The 24,573-nt window shown below is 38.8% G+C and overlaps 4 protein-coding genes across 6 annotated transcripts; 2 read left to right on the top strand and 2 right to left on the bottom strand.

The window, feature by feature from the left end:
* Positions 1–86: 86 nt before the first annotated feature.
* Positions 87–9,804, bottom strand: hgsnat (heparan-alpha-glucosaminide N-acetyltransferase). 2 transcript variants are annotated; one of them, XM_063883178.1, is made up of 18 exons: positions 9,591–9,804; positions 8,645–8,748; positions 8,409–8,545; positions 7,721–7,839; positions 7,537–7,606; positions 7,167–7,236; positions 6,909–7,012; positions 6,556–6,632; positions 6,402–6,432; positions 6,158–6,318; positions 5,934–6,049; positions 5,606–5,727; positions 4,985–5,111; positions 4,687–4,773; positions 4,475–4,552; positions 4,231–4,301; positions 3,394–3,506; positions 87–1,534 (listed from the first exon to the last, which is right to left on the bottom strand). In XM_063883178.1, exons 1-18 carry the CDS (start codon positions 9,790–9,792, stop codon positions 1,353–1,355), a joined length of 1,971 nt encoding a protein of 656 aa, XP_063739248.1. In that variant the 5' UTR covers positions 9,793–9,804; the 3' UTR covers positions 87–1,352. The 2 variants fall into 2 exon arrangements, with proteins under 2 accessions (XP_063739248.1, XP_063739249.1); XM_063883179.1 differs by having other exon boundaries at positions 9,059–9,794.
* Positions 9,364–12,770, top strand: LOC134864311 (dynactin subunit 6-like). Its single transcript, XM_063883182.1, has 8 exons — positions 9,364–9,525; positions 10,400–10,531; positions 10,709–10,773; positions 10,944–11,049; positions 11,197–11,282; positions 11,399–11,446; positions 11,581–11,723; positions 12,434–12,770. Exons 2-8 carry the CDS (start codon positions 10,503–10,505, stop codon positions 12,524–12,526), a joined length of 570 nt encoding a protein of 189 aa, XP_063739252.1. The 5' UTR covers positions 9,364–9,525; positions 10,400–10,502; the 3' UTR covers positions 12,527–12,770.
* Positions 12,771–12,972: 202 nt separating this feature from the next.
* gtf2e2 (general transcription factor IIE, polypeptide 2, beta) lies at positions 12,973–23,212 on the bottom strand. 2 transcript variants are annotated; one of them, XM_063883180.1, is made up of 8 exons: positions 22,973–23,212; positions 21,824–21,982; positions 15,748–15,830; positions 15,125–15,232; positions 14,522–14,704; positions 14,300–14,393; positions 13,867–13,982; positions 12,973–13,702 (listed from the first exon to the last, which is right to left on the bottom strand). In XM_063883180.1, exons 2-8 carry the CDS (start codon positions 21,975–21,977, stop codon positions 13,583–13,585), a joined length of 858 nt encoding a protein of 285 aa, XP_063739250.1. In that variant the 5' UTR covers positions 21,978–21,982; positions 22,973–23,212; the 3' UTR covers positions 12,973–13,582. The 2 variants fall into 2 exon arrangements, with proteins under 2 accessions (XP_063739250.1, XP_063739251.1); XM_063883181.1 differs by having other exon boundaries at positions 21,824–21,978; positions 22,973–23,210.
* Positions 17,461–20,752, top strand: smim18 (small integral membrane protein 18). The gene is made up of 2 exons (XM_063883184.1): positions 17,461–17,697; positions 19,651–20,752. The coding sequence occupies exon 2, from the start codon at positions 19,656–19,658 to the stop codon at positions 19,977–19,979; it is 324 nt and encodes a 107-aa protein (XP_063739254.1). The 5' UTR covers positions 17,461–17,697; positions 19,651–19,655; the 3' UTR covers positions 19,980–20,752.
* Positions 23,213–24,573: the final 1,361 nt, after the last annotated feature.

Below are 24,573 nucleotides of genomic sequence, written 5' to 3'. Positions count from 1 at the left end.
CTTCCCCTGATTGAAAGGCCCAAAAGGGTCACAAGAAATAAGTTATTACAAACAAATCATTCTTAAATTCAAACTCAAACAGTAACAACATTTTGGAACATATTTTATTATATAAACTTATTTTCAAGTGGTGATTATAAAAAAATAATTGTATAAAAGTTTGGCAAAATGAATTCTTAGACAGTACTAGATTATAATATTCCCCAATCTCTCACAGCATTCAGATATTATACAGATTGAATGTTTGATTTTGTAAAATGTGGTAATGAATTCATATTTATGTTAACTGTCAAATGTAGAAAGGAGAAATTATAACACATTATTATAGTAAGAAAAGACATCAAATATATATTTCTAAATCTTACAATTATACCAACGTACATGGGCACCATACAGTACAATCTTTGAACTCATGTAACACTTAACGAAAAGTTAATATAAAAATGAAAGGCAAATAATTTCTGCCAACACTTTCATCATAAAAAGGAGATTGTGACAACATTTAAATGATAAGTTCTGTGACTTTGACAACTTGATCATGAAAGTAATCTCATGGATATGTGTGCTTCTGCACGGGCCAAAATGCAAAACAAGCAACCACTAGTAGTTTTCAAAAGTCATCTGACATGCCCTTCTTCACTTCCCCTTCACACTTGGTAACACGCAGCATTGCACATGAAGAAAAGACAACTGATGAATGATATATCGCAGATGTTTAACTTTCCATTTAAACAAAGCTCAACTACAGTTTTCCCCTTGTTTATAATGTACATCTTTAGTCAACTGTGCAGTTGACAATTATATTAAATTATTATAAAATCATTTAATGTGTCCTGTTCTTGAAGGATCAGTTTCACAAAAAATGTTTTCAGACTATTGCAACATTGTTTGTTGCATCACAAACTCTCCCAAGAGGAAGTCAAGAAGGAATTGGTAAACCACTACTTTAACACTCTGCTGCTGTAATCTGTGGTATAGGATGAGGAATTGAAACTAGCATATATAATGTAATTAAATAACATTAACATAGTTCTCAAATGTATGAACTGTTCTCTGGTGAGTTCTTCGTGAGTCAGTTAAGGTATTTGGCCAGGGTCCACTGCTTCATATCTGAAGATCTTTGGAAAAAGACTTGAATATGTATGGTCCTATAAAGTATTGGCTGAAAATAAAGAGCAATTACAACACTGAAAAAAGATGTGCTGTTTGAAGGAAGACTCCACATATGTTCAGAGAAAGATAATCACCATCAATTTGATTAAATAAAATCTCCTGTTTTCCTCCTGTTTCCAGCTTTGTAAACAATGTCCTCTGGTATTGTTGTTGGTATGTCCAATTCAGAGGCTCCGCTATTAAACTTTCCAGAAAATCTTCTTTCTGTAGAGAACGTAGGAGATAAAGACCCAACAGGAAGTAGCCACAAGGTTCTGGGTGAGGTGCTCAGTGTGGGATTGGCTGTTGGCCATGTGCCAACGGAAGGGGAAATACTCCTCAAACACTTCATGGCCCACGTACACAAGGATGGAGTTCATACCTGGAAAGATGCACAGTCACAGTTCAAGTAAAAGTAGTAAACATGGCAGAAGTTAGACACATCGGTTTATGTGGACTGAAAAATATGACACACAGCGGAGGAAACAAGTATTTGATCCCCTGCCAATTTAGTTAGTTTACCCACTTACAAAGAAATGAACAGTCTGTCATTTCTATGGAAGGTTATTTTAACAGTGAGAGACAGAAATGTACATTAAAAATAAATAAATAAATTGATTTGCATTTCATTTGGGGAAATAAGTATTTGATCCCCTTGCAACCAGCAAGAATGTTGGTTCCCACGGACCAGTTAAATAAGTCATCTCGCTTTATGAAAGTACTTTAAGATGTCAACTCGTTACCTGGATAAAAGACACCTGTCCACAGTCAATAAATCAGATTACAACCTCTCCACCGAGGGCAAGACCATAGACAGGTCTTGTGATCATGGTGGAATAATGTGTAGGACATCATGGACAAGATTATAGACCTGGACAAGGCTGGAATAGGCTACAAGACCACCAGCAAGCAGCTTGGCGAGAAAGAGACAACTGGTTTGATTATTAGAAAATGGAAGAAGCACAAAATGACCATCAATCGCCCTCGGTCTGGGGTTCCACCATCTAAGATCTCTTCTCTTGGGGCATCAGTGATCATGAGAAAGGTGAGGGATCAGCCAAGAACTACACAGGAGGGACTGGTTAATGATCTGAAGGCAGCTGGGACCACAGTCACCAAGAAAACTATTGGTAACACACTGCGCCGTAATGGATTAAAATCCTGCAGCGCCCGCAAGGGTCCCATGCTCAAGAGGACACATGTACAGGCCGTCTGAGGTCTGCCAGTGATCCTCTGAATGATTCAGAGAAGGCTTATGAGAAGGTCATGTGGTCAGATGAGACCAAAATCAAGATCGTTGGCATCAATTCGACATGTCGTGTTTGGAGGAAGAGAAATGCTGCTTATGACCCCAGGAACACCATCCCCAGCGTCAAGCATTGGGTTGGAATCAATATGCTTTGGGGGTGTTTCTCTGCTAAGGGGACAGGGCGATTCACCACATCGAGGGGAGGATGGAGGGGGCCATGTATCGTAAAATATTGGCTGATAACCTCCTTCCCTCAGCCAGGACAATGAAAATGGGACATGGATAGGTCTTCCAGCACGACAATGACCCAAAACATAGGGCCAAGGCAACTAAGGAGTGCCTAAAGAAGACGCCCATTAAGGTGATGAAGGGGCCTAGCCAGTCCCCGGACCTCTATCCCATAGAAATCTGTGGAGCGAGCTGAAGCTTCCAGTGGCCAAGCATCAGCCTCCAAATCTTAAGGATTTGGAGAGAATCTTCAGAGAGGAGTGGACCAAAATTCCTCATGAGATGTGAGCAAACCTTGTGACCAACTACAAGAAGCATTTGACCTCTGTGCTGTCCAACAAGGCTTTCTCCACCAAGTACTAAGTCATGTTTTGCAAGGGGATCAAATACTTATTTCCCCCAATTAAATGCACATTAATTTATATCTACATTTCTGGAATTTTTTAATATTCTGTCTCTCACTGTGAAAATAAACCTACCATAAAAATTACGGGCTGTTCATTTCTTTGAAAGTGGGTAAACTAACTAAATTGGCAGGGGATCAAATACATATTTCCTCCACTGTAATTGAACCTCTCTGGAAAAAAACCCTGTTATATTCGTTCAAACTTAATGAACATACTGAACTAGTGTAAGAAATGGAAGGTCAAATTAGTTAACAGTCAGTATACACATATATAATCATGTCCAATGTACACAATTGTCATTGTCAAAATCAGCTATTGATCCTCAGTGTATATTTGACAATACAGGGCAATTCTTACCAGGATAGTAGAAAGGTGCTCCAGACCACCACTTCTTCACATCCACTGTGAAGTACACCAGCACTAGCAGCACGTTTGCAAAACAGGCCAGCGTTGTCACATAGGAAAGAGACCTAGAAGGGAAATTAACAGAGGCAAGCAGCATTATTAAAAAAGTTATATTGCAAATACGTATCAGATATCTCTGTAAGTTTAGGAAGCTTTCATTTGTATTTCATTTTGTATTGTATCTCTCTTCTTATATTCACAAAACACAACACAAATTAAACGATTTGCCATAGCTCGTGCTGAATGTTAACTGCTGACTGTGCCAAAGAGGAGACCAGTGTGGCCTTTTGGTAAAATTCCGACTAGTCACACTCTTGAATTCCCTCCATTTTCTGATTACAACTTGTTGGATGTTTAGGACAAGGAAGACAGCTGGCTAGGAATTAAACGCAAATGTGGAACGCTGAAAAATACTGGAACTTTGAGAATTATACCTTAGTTTGAAGTAGGAGAGGTATTGTGTTTTGAAATCAGCACACAATACAACATGTATTGTCCACAAAGCTATAAAAGTAGTCTTTGGCCAACCATTTTAAAACAATAAAAACATACCAGCATACATCATAACAAGTTATAATAGCAGAGCCATAATAAAGCACTAAAGTACTGTAAAACGCTTGAAACATGAGACCTATGAACCACATAAGTCAGATGGGGTGGCAAACAACAACAAAAGTTCTTATGTTTTCTCTATAACTTTCTTAAGCTGTCTATTCCTTGAAAGAACAGATACAGAAAAACACAACATACGTACCATCTGAAGGAGCATACAGAAAAATCTAACTTTACCATAGGTTCTTGTTAACAGGAATGAAGCCATGGTCTGTGGAACACTTGGTCAGAACTGCAGATATGGCTCCCTGTGTGCCACAAGAGTTATTATTATTATTCACTAAGGATCAACATTGTCTCGGCATTGAAATTGAGAACCTGTTTAACAAAACAGTGACATATTTAGTTAATCGGAGGATAGAACAAACTGATTCATGTGTGCACATGCTAGCCGCATATGATCACAACTAGTTGTACTCACCAATAGGAGACCCCATATAAGGAACCTTGATATTATACTTGTGTGGAGATCTCTGTAGTGTAAGATTATTTTTCCTGCCTGGGGACAATTCAAATGTTAAAATTGGATTCTGTTTGGTTGTACCAACAAGCTTTTTTACAATCAATTTTAACATCAAAATATGGAAGCAAGAGACAAAAGGTAAAATAAGCCAAAAAGTACACATAACAAACCTGTAATCCAAGGAAAGCCATGAGGACAGAGTTGATGCTGCCGAGAACACCTTCTGGATCATATGGCATATGAGTTGCATAAATCACCTTTATTCAAATGGAAACACAAAATGAATTTTGTGAATGACTTAAATGTACCATTGCTTCACCTGTGATGGAAGCATTGTCGGGCTAGCGATTGTGCATGGGGCTCTTACAGGGTAACCTTATATGTAAGCTCAAGTTTCACATCTCGAGTTATAAAAAGACTAAATGTGAGGACTCCTGGTATGTTTGAGTTTTTTTTCTGTTCACTAACCCGTGACGAGGGGGTATGGTAGATGTGGCTTTCTCCAAGAAGCCATCTGTCAATGAGACCAGCTGCGCCCCCAGTGCAGTTAGCATACAGGCCCATGTCCCCGATCCCACCTGGACCCAGATATCCTCTGTTCAGGAGAGTCAGGAAGTCAGTGTTATCAACGTAGGATAAAGGGTAATGAGAGCAAAGTTAATGATTCAAAACAACTCAAAGCTAAGGATATAATTTAAGGTGTTAAATCAATTCTGCTTCAAATCTTGATAATGCAAGCTATTTTTAATTGTTTATCAATTATTTTATAATACATTGTTGGCTTTGCAATTATCTAAACATATTTCAATGACAGACAATGTTTGGAAATGGAAAACATGTACCTGAAACTACAAGTGAATACAACAGGCTGTGATAGAGACTACACATCACCTGATGATCGAACAGAATTGCCAGAGCAATTCACACAAACACTTTGGCTTGGAAACTAAAAAGTCAACAGTTCTAGTTCCTAAAGAGACCAAGGACACTGTGTGTTCTGGTACCTGGAGAGGGGCCAGTTCCTCTCCTGAGCATTGCTCATTCTACATGAACACAGACACACAGACTAACATGCCATGTTTTACTCACGTTGGGCAATCTGGTACAGGAAGTAGGAAAGTGAGGCATAGCCAGATGATTTCTAAGATAATTACACAAAGCCAGGCAGGCCAGTACAGCAAGATGTCAAGGCCAGGGGACCACCAAGCATCCTTAAGAAAAAAGACATTTGTCAATCAAACTATATAGTGCTCATTCAAAATACATGTATCAGGGATGGGTAAATGAGGGATGAATTTGTTTCACTCTTTTACATGTCCAAGGCAAATATGGCAGTTTTATTTTTAGGTAACTCTTGCACTAGTTGAGCAGTAACTACAAGGTTAAAGAATAAAGGTAAATGGAGCTGTTTGCTGACCGTTGTAAGGATGTCAAGGCGACCTCTTGCCACCAATAGATCCAGGCAGGCTACAACTAAGTATGAAAAGGCCAGGCGCTGCAACACACCAGGAATCCGGAGGTTGTCCCAGGATACTGTGGAGTAAATGAGTGTTGGGTATGAGAACACATGTAGGCAAAAACATAACCAGCAAGCAAAGAAAGAAAAATTACAGTCAACATCAACACAATGTTTATACTCACATGGTCCCTGGCAATAGTTTGGGTTGATGATGAAGACACCGATAATAAAAAGCTGCGTGCTCCTCCACGAAACTTTCCTGAGCAGTGAGCAGCGGGTCGAGCCCGCTCGGAGCATGGAGTGTGTTGACAGGGCGATGGATGTCCCCATTATAAACACAAACCTGGTGGAAAAAGGGTGAGAAAATCAGACACAAAGAGGAGGAAGCTGAATATGACATAAGGTTTGAACCAAAATTGCGCTTACCAGGGAAAGACTAGATCTGCAACTGTGAGGCCTGTAGGAAGACATATCACACACAGGCTTCAAAACCAACTACAATCCAAGGAAGAAGACAAACATCTGTGAAGAACTTGTGACATGGTTTAAAAAAATAAAAGAAGAACGAGGTGGGACTCACCGTTCCAGCTTTCATGTCTAAAGAACCAGTATCGTCCCCCTCCATAGTTTACAAACACCATAATGACCAAGGAGATACTGACAGGAAATAGAGAGAATTCAGCAGGCATTCAGATAATATTAAACAAGCAAAGTTACATTGACATATTTATTTCAAATGATGCGACATAAAGCACAATAAATGGTTACTTTAGGACGAAAGGCCCCCGATTCATGCTGATATTATCAGTATGAGCTTAATTATGAGAATCACAAATCTAGTGTCAGCTGAAAAAAATCACATGCTGTGACTTATTATGCCAAGTGGTAACTTGATTGATATCAGCAGCCAAGCTGCAGGGTTGAGGGACCTACCCTCTGAATGTGTCCAGAGATCGCAGCCTCTTGCTGGGGCTGGGTGGTGGAGGGAGGATGTTGTCAGCTATTAATGATACTGTCCTGTCAGGGCTACCCAGTTCCTGAATGATGAAACTTGCTTATACACAGTGTTCAACTGATGCATACACTTTTCTGTCTATATGTTCTACAATAAGTAACAACATTTGGTTAAAATAGTATTATCTTGGCTAAAAAGATTGTTGTTGGAAATATATCTTCTACACAAACACTCACAGAGTTGATGAGCCTCTCAGTCTCCATGGAGCCACTTATTCGGAAGAAAAAACCCCTCACTACATCAAGCCTGGACAAAAAGCAATCAACCAATTTAGCGAGTAATTTGTAATACACAACCGCACAGTTCATATTTGAGACACAAGAATACAGCAGCAGGGACTCTCTGTTCTTAGCTGTAACCTCAGCAAGGACTGTTAATGCTACAGCACTGCAACACATAACAATAAATGATGTAACTATATGGAATTCATTTTGCATTATACATAGATCTGATTTTGTTTGTAAATGTACACATGAATTCAAATTTTCGTAGCTGTACTTAGAAATGTACTGTATACAGAAGAACAAAACAATAAAATTACATTACCCTAATATTGTTGTTCCTATGGCAGATGCCAAGGCCAGTCCAGCAAAGATAAGAAAAGCTACCAAGATCGCTGGAGAACACATGAAGAGAGAAAGAGGAACATGATTTAGATTTTACATTTTTTAAATGGCATGATTATAGCATAAAAAAAGGTTATGAATGTGTTAATATGTGCAAGACTCACGTATGTAGCTGTTGACAGGGTCTGCATCAGTCACCACAGAGCAGTTGACCACTGAGGAGTCATTCAGATTTTTCACCCAGAGAGAGTAGTTCCCGTGCTCCCCAAAGTGGAATGGAACCCTGGAATAAAAACAATTATACACTATAACATGCTGGAAACAAACCGGAAACTATGTCTGCTACAATGTTACTTTTTAACATTGGATTTGTTTAGTCCACTGCTGCATGTCAACTGTGAAGGATCTGTGAAAACATTTGAATGTTCTATTCATTTATGTCTAGCCCAGCTGTATAATCATGCCCATGCAATGCAAGGACATTTCTCTTAATATAATTAAAATCTTCTTAGATTTTAATTACCACAAAACATTTTTTACATTTAAAACAAAGAAATGTCTTGTGATATTTTGTAAAATACTTGTAAGCTTATTAAAGTTAAAGTCTTATTTTCAGATTTACAGTAGTTGATTAAAAACATATATAGTTAGTATTGCATTCTATGTAAAGACATCTGTCATGGCACTCAAGGTCACATTACAGGACATACAATCAGTAATAAAATATAAAGTAAACAACAAGCAGTAAAAAAAAAAAAAAAAACATAAATGAAAATCAATAAGACTTTCACAATGAAAGTGGATTTCATGACAATATTTAAACATTTATACTGCTGTTGTTCTTGAACTCACGTGCAGAGCTCCAGGTCGATAAGGGTGCTGGTGAGCTGTAGTGTAATTCCATGCTGTGTGCCCACAACAAAGTCTACTGAACTGGGCTGGCCAGGACTGGTTCCTGCAGGTATAACACCTAACTGCTGGTACAAACACTAATACACAAGGAAACAAGGGTCCAGATCAGAAAAAAAAATCACCATCTGAAACAAGTCATTTGGCCAAAGAAATAAATGCAAGGACATTTCTGGTACCTGAAAGCATCTCTCTGACATCCAGGACACCACCACCTCAGTGTCCAGCTCATTGTTGACTGTCAGAACCGCCTCATCCATCCTCAGGACTATATGCTGAGTAGCTGAAGTAATAAAAAGCAGTACACAATGTGCATATTAGCTGGAATTATTACGCAAATCAATTTCTACATAGAAAAGAGTCACAGTTTGCAGTTTAGCTGGCCACACCCAACTTTAAAGCCACTGTTTATTGAATAGACATTATGATCATTATTCATCTAATCAGAAAGATAACTATGTGTGTTGTGGCATTGCCTAGAACCAATAGCAACGGGTAAAATAATCCCGACATACTATCAGTAATCATACAGTTATGGCGTTGCTTTTAAAGCCTTTCTAGGAGCTGCTCCGTACAATTAAGCATCAACTTACCTTGAACATATGATTGCCTCCTATCGATATAGACGAGGATCCTATTCCATTCAAAAGTGTGTGATCGCTAACTAAATGGGTAGCCACAGTTTAAAAAATATACTCAATCTAACAGCAAGCTACAACCAGTCAGCTAGCGTTGCTGCCAGGAAGAGCAAAGCATGTGAGAGGGCTGAAGTTATGGCTGCAGAGCCCTGTGGTCACATGCTGTATTAATCCGTCAACTACCCCTAGGAGGGAAGTTTAAATGACTGGAGCTCATTTGTGGACTGACAACTGTCTTCCTTAGAGTTGAAGATGTTGTACGTGTCTACAGTTAGCAACGGGCTAGCCGGTGTTATTCATGGCCCAAACATTTAACAACATATCTTTTAGTGCCGACTGCCCAGGTGGCTGGTAGAAGCCATGGTCAACGAAAACTCAACAAATAAATCGGTGAAAAGGATGTAAACTTCCGTAGATACAAGGTAACTAGCTAAGCTAACCTAGCACTATGGTGCTTTTTTTCTTGTCAAAAGTCCTGGATACTTACACGTGACGTTAGATATTTCAGCTGTCAGTGGTACCACAAAAATAGCTACAACCAAAGCAAGGGCAGCAAGGGAAAACATATATTTCTCTGGTTGTGTCATGACTTTCTGTCTTAACTGTTTCACTCCAAAATCTGAAGATTCTTTTTTCGTTTCCCTTTTTCCATAGCAGATACCACTTCCGATCCTTCGTTGTTTTGACATTGTAGTGGGAGCGATGAGGGTCAAACTACATTACTACCGCTAACGCTACCTGTTTGTCACTCATAATAGGACACTAACGTAACTACATTTCCGTACTGCTAACACAACATTGCAAAACTGTGCCCTCAACCGTTTAGATATTGTATTTGCTGCTGCAAATCGCCAGTTTATTTGACTGAAGCACTTGCGTAAATAAGACTTTTGGCCATGCGTAATTGTATCTACACATGAATTAGTTTGATCCAACATATAGCCACCTTCTGTATGGAAAGTTAGTTATGTTTGTCAATTGCAAACATTAAAAATAATTATTCTCATAAACTGCGTAGAAAAAAAACAACTGTATATAAATGGATCGTAGTGTTGATAAATGGGGCTTTATTGTCCGTTGCTATGGTAACGTTTATCATTTTTCAACCCATGCATTTACCAACGCTTGTGCGTACAAGCATCCGTGTAAAAAACCCGATCCCGATCTTTTTTTTTTACAGACGAAGGACGTTTTTAAATGACTTGAATTCCTCCAAATTCCCATATTTCACCAAATAATCATGTTAAAGTCTTAAAACCATCTCTTTCTCCTGGCTTTGCACCATGCTTTGCACAGCCACTCGTATTACGTCGATTGACGCATGCGCTATGACAGCAAGGACTCCAAATCGATAGTCGACTGAATCAACGGATCCTCCCATAGGATTTCATCTATCACAATGGCAGATAAACAAAATAATCAGAAAAGGTAATACCATTGTTAGCCCACTAATGATGTTTAACATCTTTGCTAAAAGTTAGTATCAAATCAAATGATGACTATAGAGATAAAGTAATTATGTACCTAGTTTAGACTGGTAGCAAATTGGCTAGTTAGCATCCTTAGCTAACATGTTCTCTCTTGTCCTATTTTACTTTTTTGCAGTGTCAAAATAGCCACTGGAGCCGTAGTTTGTGTTGAAAGTGAAATCAGAGGAGATGTGACCATAGGTAAGATGTTTCGCTTGGGATGAATTCCAAGTTACTTTGGTCACAGCTGACTTGACAGAACTTGCATTTGTTTACTTCAAATCGAACTCTCAATTTATTCTTTGGGTTAAATTTGAAACGAATATACTTGTTTAAAGCTAACGTACTTATTTAAACGTGTGTTTATACAGGCCCAAGGACAGTAGTCCATCCAAAAGCTCGTATCATTGCAGAGGCAGGGCCCATCGTGATTGGAGAAGGCAATTTAATCGAGGAGCAGGCTCTGATTATTAATGGGTAATCAGGATTCCTTGTACCTTAATGTGTAACATGCACTGTATATCAATGTTCAACATTCACGATACGTAATCTTAGCATATAGGCTGCCTCTGTTTTCAATTGATCCTGCATTATAATTACAATCCTGTTTGTTCTACACCACAGTTATCCAGAAAACATCACACCAGAGTCTGAGGTGGAACCAAAGACAATGACCATTGGCATGAACAATGTATTTGAAGTTGGCTGTGGTATCCTTTTGACTGTACTGTAAGGTTTTATCTATAAGTCAAATAATGTTATATAAAAGACATTTGATGAATCATATCAATCAAAAATGAATGTTGCCTTAACTGACAACCAACAGTATCACAAGCCCTGAAAATTGGGGACAACAACGTCATTGAATCCAAAGGTGGGATGTTGGCATTTTCCATTGGATTTTTAAATGCATGTTCATGTATGAGCAACCTACGTATACAAAGATGCATGGACTATTCAGAGTAATTGTCACTGACCGTATCAAATATCCTCTATTTCGTTCTTTAGCCGACGTCGGTAGGAATGTGATCCTCACCAGTGGCTGTATCATTGGAGCCTTCTGTCAGGTCAACACGTGTGAAGTCATACCTGAAAACACGGTAATCTACGGCTCTGGATGTATGAGGCGGGTTCAGACGGAGAGACCACAGGTACCACAGCAATCTATTACATTTCCGACTACACCATTAAACTGTAGGTTTATTTGTCAACTGTCAGAGAGGTGTTGCTCTAACACATTGGTAACAAGAGGCTTTTGTCTGTCGATCGGTTTTATATTAGATCGCATGGTAATTTTAAAGACTGGCAAATCCCATTTATTCTTCCTAGGCATTTCCTTTGTTTTTAGTGTCCTAATTAATGTTATAAACATAAACAACACTGCCAGATTTTAATGGCAGACCTTCCCTGCCTAATAAAATAAAAATATGTTGACCAAATAGCCTGTAGTTTGATTCAGATTTATAAAAATGATTTGATAAATTATGTTAATGTCAGGAATAAGCAGTACACCAATACTTTTGCCAAAATTGTATAGAATCAGATTGTGAATACTCTGTGTTTAATGGTTAATACCTGCTCTTTTAATTATTATACATTTTGGTCAACTTCATATAATAATCTTGCCCATTTGTACCCTTGTATTTCATGCCTTATAACTTTTACATAAACTACTGTATGTCTAAATAAGAAGTACCATCACATGTTTCAAAATGCAATATCCTTTCATAATAAGAGCAGGTCTATTTATCCTGGTCAGTAAAATACTATTAAACATGGCCATTGTCTGAGTTTGAAAGCATTGTGAAAAACACCACTTATGTCTTCAATTTCTGAATAATGTTTGTTTTTATCATTACAGCCCCAGACTCTTCAACTCGACTTTCTGATGAAGATTTTGCCAAACTACCACCATTTGAAGAAGACTGTTAAAGCTGGCCACAATGCTAGCTAAATGGAAATGTTCCTCTTTTCCTTTTTTTTTGTTAATTGTTAAAGACTAGCAAACCCATATTTAAATACCACATTCTGGCAGGTAGTATGAATGTATATGACCATATAATATGTACCTAGCTTCATCAGGAAAGTTTCTCTTTTACTAATAGATATTTTCTAATATAACTGCAACAGCTGAATACGCTTTTCCTCTTTATCTTGCTGTGCCCTTTTCTATGATTAATTAAATAACCTAAAAAATGCTGACTGTGTGCTTCATATGCTAATTTATGATTACATTGGCTACCTCTAATGTCATTGCTAGATTGTATATAGTACAGCGAGAACACATACGACATTTCTGATTTTCAGTGCATATCCACATTCTACCAAAACTAAATTCTACGAAATAATTAATCTGATAGAATTGTTGTTAATGTAGTCATGTAAATCAAGCAGACACAGTTTACTGTAACAGCGTCATTTATTAAAATAAGTTCAAAAAGTGTAGGTATTTCAAACCACTATGCCATGGTGCTGCAAAGAATGTAAATACTTTGAAATTACACAGGAAATAATGTCCAAGCTGGATGAGAGACCTCAACGTGATGCACTGCACAACACAAGCCTGTCTTCTGCTATTCCTTTTAAAAGGATGGAAGGCAGCAATAATAGGGAGGACTGGTGCCCTTTGAAATAATACTAAAAATAAATGTGATATTACAAAATAAAATGAAGAAAATAGTATTAACACACTTCAACCTCATTTACATTTGAACAGTAAGGTTGCAGCACCCCTTCAGGGATGATGGTTTTGGTAAGGGCATTCAGCGTCCTTTAATGTTCTTGGTACTCTTTTCCTCCAGTTATCACTGATCAATAAACAAACTAAAGAATGATTCCACTACACAGTTTCTATTCACTCCCTGTAACACAGGACCCTCATCAAAAGAACCAAGTTTTGATATAACAAACAGGAAAGAGTCTTTGTATAGTTGTGTGGCCCGGTGTCTCCATCTTCAGCCATTTCGGATTTACAGATTCTACACTCATCACTCCTCCAAGGGAAAGGATCTCACTTCTTAGCAGGAACACCGTCTGTGTAGTCCTCCAGCACGCCTGCCAAATGGTTGTTGTGTGTCTTGAAGTTTCTCTTCCTCTGCCCACCTTGCTTCTTCCTCTTGTGAATTGGTAACTGCAGGGAGCAGGTAAACATCAGCAGAGATTCAAGATGATTGATTGACTAACTTCAAAATGTTAAAACCTTTATTTATAGTAAAATAGATCAGGGAAAGTATATTCAAATGTTGGGCATTAGAATAAGAAAGAGAGCAGATGTGGAAACCAGGGGATACTGACCACTTTCTTTGGTCCTGTTTCTTGCATGGAGGAGATGCCTTGCTTTTTCAGGTACTCATCAATCTTTTCTTCATCTATGGAATCCACGGGAACGCTCCTCCACAATTTCTGGAATTCTACAATTAAAACACATTTTTGAGGAAGAAGCACACCGATTGACCAGCTTATAATTTCATGATTTTGACCAAATATAAAACACAAAACATAGCAAAACCAGTATGAACTGGAGAAAATGAATATGAAAGTAAACTGAAAAAATATTAAACGTAAACATATACAAGTTAAAGTATGGTGAAAGGAACTTGTGAAATTATCTCCGGTATATGCTCTTGATTAACCAATGAAAAAACACCCAACATCGGAACCTTTTAAATACAGAGTTTCATTTCAGGAATACAACCCAGACAGCCATAGACCACAGACTTCTTCTCACCTTCGTCTACTGTAAAATGGCAGTGCTTGTCATTGTAGAATAGGATCTTCTTTTTGTCTGGTCGTGTCACAAAGATGATCTGATCCCCCAAAGCCTGCAAACACATGAGAGCTCATGTCTCTTCAGATCCTCCTTTTGTATCTTTCAGTGTTCACTCATTATACAAAGGTGTGAGGCACAAATGTAGAGGGTGCTTAGCATAAATAACATTAAGTATGTTACCTTGATGGCCTTGGCAGAGTTGGGCAATCCCTCTTCGACGTCATCCAGCAGCACGCCACCCAGGCCAAGCTGGTCGTGTTTGTCCAGCAGCCTCAGTAACGCTTTCTTGTCCTTCAGGTTGTACTTGGGCTTGAAGCCATACGTCCCATCCCGGACGTCAATTTTTGGGTTGTTGACCAGAGCCTGTTAGTGTCAGAGAGTGAAGAAGTAGATGTCAGGTCATACATCTCTAAATTACACTTACATACTGTCCATAAAATGTGCAGGTTGTGCATCAAACTGGCCACCATGTTGTTATGACCTGAACAGAACATGAACCAGGGTGAGGGAGTGCCCCATCTAGTGGCTAAATGTTATCAATGTAAGCAGTTGCACTTTTGGTAATAGTTTGCAAATCTTAATACTTTTTATTCAATTTGTGGAACCTTTAAAATGATCTATCTTTTGAAATCAAGAGGATAAATATGTATGTTATTACTTTTATACAACACAGAGCTACCATGCACTCCTTAACCACCAATACTCAGTTATTTTCTTAAGGTTTTCAGGGGTACGCCTGAGCAGAATTAATGAGCAGTATAAATCCAAAGTCCAGAAACACACCTCAGTCATAAGCCACTGTTTCTGTTTCATGCTGATGTCCAGAAGTTTGGTCTCATCCAGAATCTCCTCTAGGGTCAGGCAGTGTGTATCACCATTCTGATGTCTTGTCTGAGGATTAGGGAGAGAGATGAAATATGAAATTAGAGTTCACATTCAAATGTATACAATTATAATCTCCCAGCTTTGACAGTGTTTCAGTCAAATGTCTAGGGTAATTGTGTGCCTTTTATCCAACTGTCATGGTATATTACATGGATTAAAACTGTTTTTTCATCAGATGGCACAAAAAGTGCACACATTAAAAGACAATCTGAAAACTTGAGTGTGAGAGATGAGTCAGAGAGCTACTCTGGCAGGGCCTGGTTGCCTCTTTTCAGAATCACAGCATGATAAACAAGCTGTCAACATACCAAAAGAAAGACTGGGGACCAAATGTTGACACAACTCACATCAATCTGAGCTTTTAAAGTGTTTTAATGGAGATGACAACTTTTAAATCTAGCAATTAAAAAGATACTGCTGCGAAAGCTTCAACGAAACTGTCAATAAGACCGCGAAGTGATCAAATATAAACACGAAGGATGTTCTTTTCATGGATGAAATGTCTCTGAAGACGTACGTACCTTCATATAATTCACTATCTTGGCCAGGCAGCCAAACTTGTACCCAGAGCTCGTCTTGATGTTAATGTTGCCATTACTAGACTCTGAGGAGAAAAAGAGAAGGAGCAGTTAAGGACAGATATTTAAATGTCTCATTGTTTGTAGTGAAGGCTGGCACCAAAATGACTTTATCATAAGCCACAGATTTTTGTGAACATTCTTTTAGTAATGACATTTTTTTAGAATCCGTAGAAATGTTAAGCACACTAATTTTTTCCCCAAACATTTATGAGTCAAACAAATGCATGCATTGTTTTACATCTTTCCCATTGTCAACAAATCCCAGGAAAAGACTAAAACAGCCATTTGTCGGAGCGCCTTCAGACTGGATGTCGTCCTGTAAAGTGAAACAGGGATTGATAGAGTAAAAGGAGATGCATGTGACCAACATGTCCCCTACAGACAGAGGTAGGAGACGTACTCAGATCTTCTACTTAAGTAAAATTAAAAGTACCAGAGTGTAGGAATACTCTGGCACAAGTAAAAGTCCTGCATTCAATATTAAAAGTAAGTATAAAAGTATTAGGATCAAAATATACTTAAAGTACCCAAAGCAAAAGTACTCATTATACAGATTGGTCCATTTCAGAATAAATTGTAATATATATGATATGTTTTGATTATAATTATTGATAAGCTGCTGAATTTACTCCAGGTGTAACTAAAGTCTTATTTAAGTGTTGGTTATATTTCACATCATTAATCCAAATCTGCAAACTGAATAAAAAGGGTATGAAATAATTGTAGTGGAGTAGAAGCACCAAAAAGCAAACAATGAACTCAAGTAAAGTACAAGTACCTTAAAAAAAATTGTAATTAAGTTCTTGAATAAATGTACTTAGTTACTTTACACCACTGACTACAGAGGACACTGGTCAATAGGCTGGGTTTCAGGAAGATAAACAGCTCCGGAAAAAATTAAGAGACTAATCCACATTTTTCTTAAATCTGTATCTCTACATGTATGGCAACCATTCCAGTGTTTGTTGAATTCCAACACAGATAAAAATGGTCAGTAGTTTATAGAAGACAACAGAAAATAAAAATAAAAATGTAACTCAAAGACATACCTATGAATCATAAAACAAGAGACAATGATAATGCTGAAGTGGTGTCTTCATTTTTTCCACGGCTGTAAAAACACTTCAATGTATAAACCTTAAAACGATGTGTTCATGAAATAAAGCCAAACCCAGAGCAACAGTGTGGCTCGTTGATTACTATGGAAACTATGGAGTTCTTTTGGCACAGCGGAAACAGATATATCAGGTTGTGGCTCAAAAGTAAAGACGTGTTAACTCATTGTTAGTTTTGGTCTTTTCATAATACGCTAATACAGCTTATTAACAGCCTTATCCTTTAATGTCACAAACATGTTCTAGTTCTATTCTGATTCTGATCTGTTCTGATTTGAGAGTAATCTATTAAGAATGAAGTCTGGCCAGCTGGTCCTATTCTCTGTGGGAGTCCAACAATGCTGCTCCCCCCTGTAGTCTGTCGGAGGTCTGGACCCTCCAATTGAAGCTGTAAACAGACCCTGATACATGCATGATGCATGGTGTGGGCGGGAGCTTCTGTTGCTGCGAGCTGCGCTGTGGGCAGGACGCTGACATTGTGACAGGCCGTTTAACGAATGGTGCAGAGGCAGGGCTTAAAGAAAAGAGCCAATGACAGAGAGAGCAGCCCGTGCTGTTCAGCTGAGACGCCAAGAGCTGCAAGGAGTGGCGGAGGGGGCGAGGGAGTGCACGAGCGACGGCTGATAGTGCGTGAGAGTGCTGGGGAGGAAAAACGGGTCGAGGACTGAACACAGATGAGGGGAGAGAGTACAAGACAGAGCAATAGGTGGAGCCCCGAACACACGAGAGTGCGTCTGTTGACTTGCATCTTCTGAAGGCTGAGCCAGACACGCAGGTGAGTCTGCGTATTTTCAGAATAGCATCATCCCAATAGAGTGTGCGTGTTTACCTTCAACACATCATATCAATCCAGAGTGATAATTTAAGCTATTTTTTGCCTGTAACGCAGCATTCACAGGGTAAATCATACATTTGTTATAGGCAGTAAGACTATGAAGCCAATTCCTTCTGCATTAAAAACCCCAAAAATTGTAAATCACTATATTTAACAACTAAGAATGGGTCATTTTAATTATAGTAGAACAATCGCCCAAGAGCTTTAGGTGGCACTTGTAATATTTAGGCCAAGACTGGGCAAGTACGCATGGATTAAATAAACATGGATCTGTCTGTCAGCACACTTCCCGCTGGAATACCAAACATCCGACACTGTGTTTGTGTGTGTTGGTACTCATATGGATGCACTCTGTGTTTGTGGAAATGCATGACTCTGTGCAAACTGCAGCCCTCAAGATAAATCAATGAGGGACCGGCAGCTGTGAGGAGCCAGCCAGGGGCATTAAGAGTGCATAAGTGTATTTGGTGGGTGTGTTTGTGTGAGTGTGTTTAATGAGAGGCGGCAGAGAGCAATATGTGATCCCACAACACCTTTTAAAAAAGCAGGGCTGGGGCGGGGCTCAGTTTGGGTGAGAGATAACAGATGCTTTAGGGAGCCAATCTGTCAACGTGTATGTGACTGCTCTGACAAAAGAGGGAAGGGGGGAGCATTACAAGGTGAGACAATTTAGTTAAAAGAGGTTGTTGTCATGGCAATGAGTTGAAGTGTTGATATTAGGAGCTGGGTCTGCAATAAGAGATTGCTAAAGATGGGGTTAAGTTGCATCAACTGAGACAAAAACGCCACAAAAAAACCATCCTGTGAGCAGTTAATGTAGTTATAACCTCGTGACCCCCGTGGTCGTCATCTTTTCCAGCCTTACCTAGTCCAGTTTAAAATCGTACCATCTGCACTTAGGCCATTTCCTGAGTTGGAAATCTCTTGAGACAACTGAAGCCACGACCGGGGTCCTATCACATTACGGTTTCAAGTAACAAGAAAACCAGGTTACCATCATACAACAAGCATTCATCACCTAAACTCAGGGCACTGAAATACACTCGCACATACAGTTTATACTCCAAGATGCCACAAATCCACCCTGCATACATGAATCTGTGTTTTTATACACAGTTATTGCAGTTATAATAATGTAGAAACAGAGAGAGAGGCACTTATGCCCCTCCAACTCAAATCATTTCTGTGGCTCCGTCAAGTAATCTAGGTCAGCCTCCCTGGTCTCAGTATGCGATATAAAAATGTCTGTAGTTGTGTGTGTGCTTATGTGTGTTTAGAGCATGTGTGTGTGGGCAGAGACACTAGTATGCTGTTCTGTTTTAAAATGGTAGGCTTTGGCTGAAAATGTCAAAGGATAGGTGAAGAGACACAAATGGCCTGACAGGGTGCATGCTCTAGAACTTTTTTTAATGTCATTACTAGAGTAAGCAGTTGCTTATTTTTAACATGTTCTTTCAGTTGTTATGGCCAAAGAGTTGCACACCAAGCACAGATGCTGCTTTCCTTTTCTACCAGGCTCAAAGCAGATGGCCTCAACAGGGTTCATGGTCACTTTCCATATAACCTTTTGCTCTAATAACAAATGGTCTTCTTATTTAACCGACAAGTATTCTCTAGTGAGACTAAGTCCTTGACAAAAAGTACATTAGCAGTATCAAAGTGTAAATGAAATTCAGGCACATAAACTGTAGAGTTTTTTTTTTCCAGACATTCTTCTATCGCTTTTATTTTCTAATCATTTCCTCACCATGGAAACAGGTATTTTACGACCGTTGTTCTCTAATTTGGTCTCCTTTCTGCTGCCACCTCCTCTCAGCGATACCCAGATTCACACTGTGTCACATGCATTAACAATCTGTCTTTCTCTCTGTTCTTCTTGTTGCTTCAAACCAGAAATCATGACCAACATCACTACCACCATACACCCAGGCTATCTCCCGGGGCAGCCAGAGGCGGCGCTTCTCTCCCGTGTGTCATTGCAGGTCCAGGAGGTCTACCCTTTCCATGATGGCTGGAATGTGGCTTGCTTTATCATCCTTCTGCTCTTCATCCTCACCGTTGTATCTCTGGCTGCTTTGGCTGTGCTCTATGAGCTACTGGACTGTGGGTGCTGTGTCAAAGGGAAGACACACCACCAGCTACAGGAGGAGGGGCCGGGAAGCTGCGGCAAGCTCATGACCAGCATCTGCAAGGAGCCAGAATCCTGCACTGAGGTGGTATAGGGGCAGCAAGGCCGAAGATGAGGAAGATGGCAATTTGGGCTTTAGTTCTGAACTGGGCAATATAACAACCATGAACATAATGCCCTGAGAAAAGAACTTCCCATTGCCCAACAGTGGTTCAATGGCTCCCAGCTTAGACGATGTCAAGGGAAGCGTTAAGGTGAAAGAACAATGTAAAAAAAACAAAGAGGTGAATTTCTGAGGGAAGTAATGAGGGAATCTTCACACGTTAACGTTCACTAACACATATTGCAGACACTAAAAGCCATATTTCACTCCAGAAACACCGCCAGAGAAAAAAAGAGCACCCAAGTAGTCTAATAATAGTGTGGCTATTTTGACATAAAAACACTAATAACATGTAATATCAACAAGTGGAAAAAAAATCCTTCTGCCCTGTGAGTACTGCACATGCCTATGAGCCAGATGTCAATGCAAACGAGCTTCTAAGAGACATGGTAAAATGTTGTATATTGACAGAATATGCTGTCCAAATGTAAAGACTTCATTACCATTGTTTCCCAACAAGACCTGATGGACAGTAAATAAATGATCAAGCTTAGCTGGCAAACATTGTTGCTTTGAATAAAGCCTGTGTTTCTTGGTTCTTAAATTATTGTTTGCCAGTGATGTCAACATGTTTAAAATTGCAACATTATCTCAAGTCAAGTGACACTTGGTTGCTGCTGATGTAATTTATCATGTCATATTAAACACAATGTATGATTTGAACAGGCCTTACCACACAATGCCTAATAAATCACTTAATTATGTACCAGCCTGTTTTTATGCTTAATAATGTTCTGGTTTAAAAGTGTCTAAAATAATTTCCTTTCAGCAATTTTAACTCTATAAAAGGTGTTAGGGTCTCTAGATACCCGTGGTATGAAAGAGACATACGGACAAATGTTACTCAAGGTAAACTGGATGCAGGTGGGGACTGCTTATGTCGTGTTTACCCGGATTGGCCTCAGGATGGCACCGTTTGTCGCTGTGAACTATGAATAAATACAGACCAAATGATAGAAAAGATTTCTCTGTCAGGGTTAGAGCAGAGCAGGATGTTTTAATAATACAGGGTGTACCCCAAGCTACTGATGAAGAAGACATTGCCATTGATGCATTAAATCATTTAAAAGCAGAACCGAAGCATGAGCACGACAAAATAAGCTCACACACTGTGAGCTTTGCATGGGGCCATGGTCAAAATATCATGGAAGAAGTTGTCCAAAGGCTGAGGAGGAAACCTTATAACTACGTTAACTGCCTAAACTGCTATAAACATGCAAGTAGTTATTTGAACAAACTTCCAATTTGGGATGCTAGAAGATCCAATATATGTTGCACAGTCCTAGAAGAGCTTGGCCTTCAGCTGATGAGGTCATGATGGTGAAAAAGGAAGGAGTTGCCACGACTTCCAAACGCTGATGGATGTTCTAAAAGCATTTTGTTTTTCCAGCAACAGAACAGCTGAGGAACTGGTAAAAAAACACTAAGATGCCTTGTGTTTTCATCCAGAAGCAAACACAAAACAAAGCTGCTCTTATTGTTGATACATTTAGTTTATATTTAGTTATACTTAGTTTATACTTAGTTATTTTAGTTTATATTTAGTAATATTTGATGTATATTTAGTAGTTTAGTTCTATTGAGTGTATATTTCTCCTTCCTTCTTTGTATTGAACTGTTGCACCTTAATTTCCCTCGGGATAAATAAAGCTTCTTGAACCTTGAATCTTGAATCTTGAAGAGGATCTGTCCCCACAGTATACTACAACTGACCAAGGGTTGGTGGGTGCAATGATCGAACAATGTTTAAAACATATTTTCTCTCCTTCACTTACCAGAGCCATGTTTCGATCCAGAAGAGCCCTCTTTCTCAACTTTAGGCTTCTTCCTCTTATGGGATTCAGAGGCAGCATGTCTCTTCTCTACAGCTGGGGTGGACAGAGCTCTTTTCTTGAACAGCTCCCTCTCCCTCAGTAGAGCTGGATCCATCCTGGCTGACAGGGCACAACACAGAAATAGCAATGTTGATAATCAGAACAAATAAAGCTAGTGATCCATTAGAAATGGCGGTCTGTGTTCAAACAGAGCCTTGTTGTTTTGGAAAACATTTCAAGTAAACCAGAAACGTTTTTATTATGAGAGGAGAAAATCGCAGACGAAAACATGTTTGCACTGTATACAGGTGTGTGGGCTCTAATGCTGCTAAGACCCCACTTTCAAACATTAATGCATTGCATATGGTCCCAGCAAGTAGGCCTATAGTCCAACAACAGACCACACACTTCGATATTTCCCCTGGATTAGAATACTTCTATGCTGATTTATCAGTACCTGGCCCTATAGCTTGTGTTCTATAGTCAACTGATTTTGACACCGATATTTTATAATGTGCACCATATCATTGCAATGTAAACGAACGTAATAAATGTCTGGATTCTGACAAAAATAATAATAATTGACAAACAAGATCAATTGCTAATCATTAAACCTAGGGCTTTAAGGAACCTTGAATCTGGAGCGCCAGAGAATTGCCTATTTTGCCCGTTTATAAATGCAGCCTTAACTCGGACCAGTATGTGAATATGAAGCGTTTTCATAGTAGTTAATGATGTGTCAATCATGCCCAATCATTTCCAATGATAAGGTATCTTGTATCGAGTTAAAAAGGAATCTGAGAACCAAAAGCCACCGAGGTAATTCTCTCGAAATGCAACCTTAGTATTACAGCTAAACTAGCTAGAATTAACACCACTAGCCGGGTAACAAACAACTTTAGTCCATCAGCACTGTTCCAGGTTAGCCTGACGTTGTTGATAAAGTGAATACACAAAAGACTAACGTCATCTTCTTCGTCAAACGTTGCTGCCAAACGTGACTCTGGTTATTTGAAAAATAACAAACGTAGGCAATTGTAAAAACACATTCTGACCCTTGGTTTGTTAGCTAGCATTAGCTTGTCCAATGGTATCTTGAGCACAACGTACCTGACTTCGTTCCTGCTCTCAGAGAAAGAGACGGGTTAGTCCAGGAGGACTATCTAATTTCAGGGGGTATCAAACAGGAGAAAATGCTTCCTTCCACAATGCAAAGCTTTAACTTTTCTTTAAATGATAATACAAGTTAATGTTAGCTCACTAACTTCATATACAAAACATTTCTTTTTTTTCTCATGCTTCACTTCCGCTTGTTGTTCGATTTGTTGGAGATCGACAGCGAATCCTGGAACGACGTCATCACGTAACGGTAAAAAACAAAAACAAAAAATCACAAAGATAGTACATTATATTAAACCGTTAGTAACATGGTGAAGTTGGTTCAAGGTTGGATATTCGACAGACATTAACTCCAGATCCAGCGGCTTCTTGTCCCTCAGTTTTCGACTGTCAGTCAGTCAGAGGATTTGCTGAAATCCGAGTTCCTCGCTGGTAACCTATACAGATTTACCTTAGAGAACATAAATCAACCTTTTGAGTGCCATAAAAAACAATATGATTTTCTATATATCTGTGCTAACTTTGCCCATACAAGTGAAACACAAATCTAATAAATGTGTCTTCTGTGCCACACTTTTCTTTTGATTACTGATGTGGCATGAATTGGTTTTACAAAAGAATATGGTGTATAAAAATCAGTTGAGTTTTTTTCTAATAACTCCCATGTCATCTAACCCATTGACCTACCAGATATTGTTAATACCTTGGACACACCTCTTTTCATTTGAAATGAGGGCTTCTTCTATTTTCTAAGAATATTGTTCTTAACATTTATCGCAGAAATTACACTGCACTGGACAAGAAGGACACACAGTTTAATTGGATGTTTAGTGTTTCTTCTTTTTTGAATATCTTTATATAAAAAATGTAAGTTATTGAATAGAAAAGTTTCAATTATTTTCAAGAAATTCCTTGTGTACCTCTTGGCTATGAATTTGGAAATATCCCCAAACCCTGTGAAGTGCTAGATATATTTAAAGAGAGTAAATGGCACAATGACGCCACTTGGTGGTTTGTTAATAATACTCCTTCTTGCACAAACATGCTCTTTCCATTCAGAACAGGTATTGTAGATATACTATTATACAATTTAGCATCTCTGGTTTACACAGATGTAATTCAATCACATTTCTCTAATCCTCAAAAACAGGGTTGCCGACTAAAAGTGGAGAAGTGTGAGTCTGGAAGAATAAATAATAAACAGATAATGTATCTTTAAGCTCAACATGAAAGGAAAATCAGAGGTAAAAAACATGTGACCAACACAAGGTAGCAAAGGAAAAAATGTATGAAAAAAAAAAGGAAACCCCTGGCCATCCACTGTGTTAGAAGCAATGCTGTGGCTTTGGTTTTTATGAATTTATGTATGGAGGCAAAGCCTGCAGGGGTTTAGATGTGAGGCCCTTATATCACTGTGTCTATTGGTGTCCTCGGGTATCATTTCAAAGATAAATTCCAGTCCCTAAAGAATTGACTATTATTATGTGCTTGAAGTGCAACTTTAGCCATAGCTGAGGATATAATCTATGCACATTGATCAATAAATATGATTCAGCCTTAAAGACGGTGTTCACTGCATTTTAAGATGTGCC

The sequence above is a fragment of the Eleginops maclovinus genome, chromosome 5, assembly GCF_036324505.1.
Source record: "Eleginops maclovinus isolate JMC-PN-2008 ecotype Puerto Natales chromosome 5, JC_Emac_rtc_rv5, whole genome shotgun sequence".
NCBI classification, from domain to species: domain Eukaryota; kingdom Metazoa; phylum Chordata; class Actinopteri; order Perciformes; family Eleginopidae; genus Eleginops; species Eleginops maclovinus.
The sequence above is the reverse complement of the archived record's forward strand: the minus strand, read 5'-3'. Positions and strand labels throughout refer to the sequence as shown.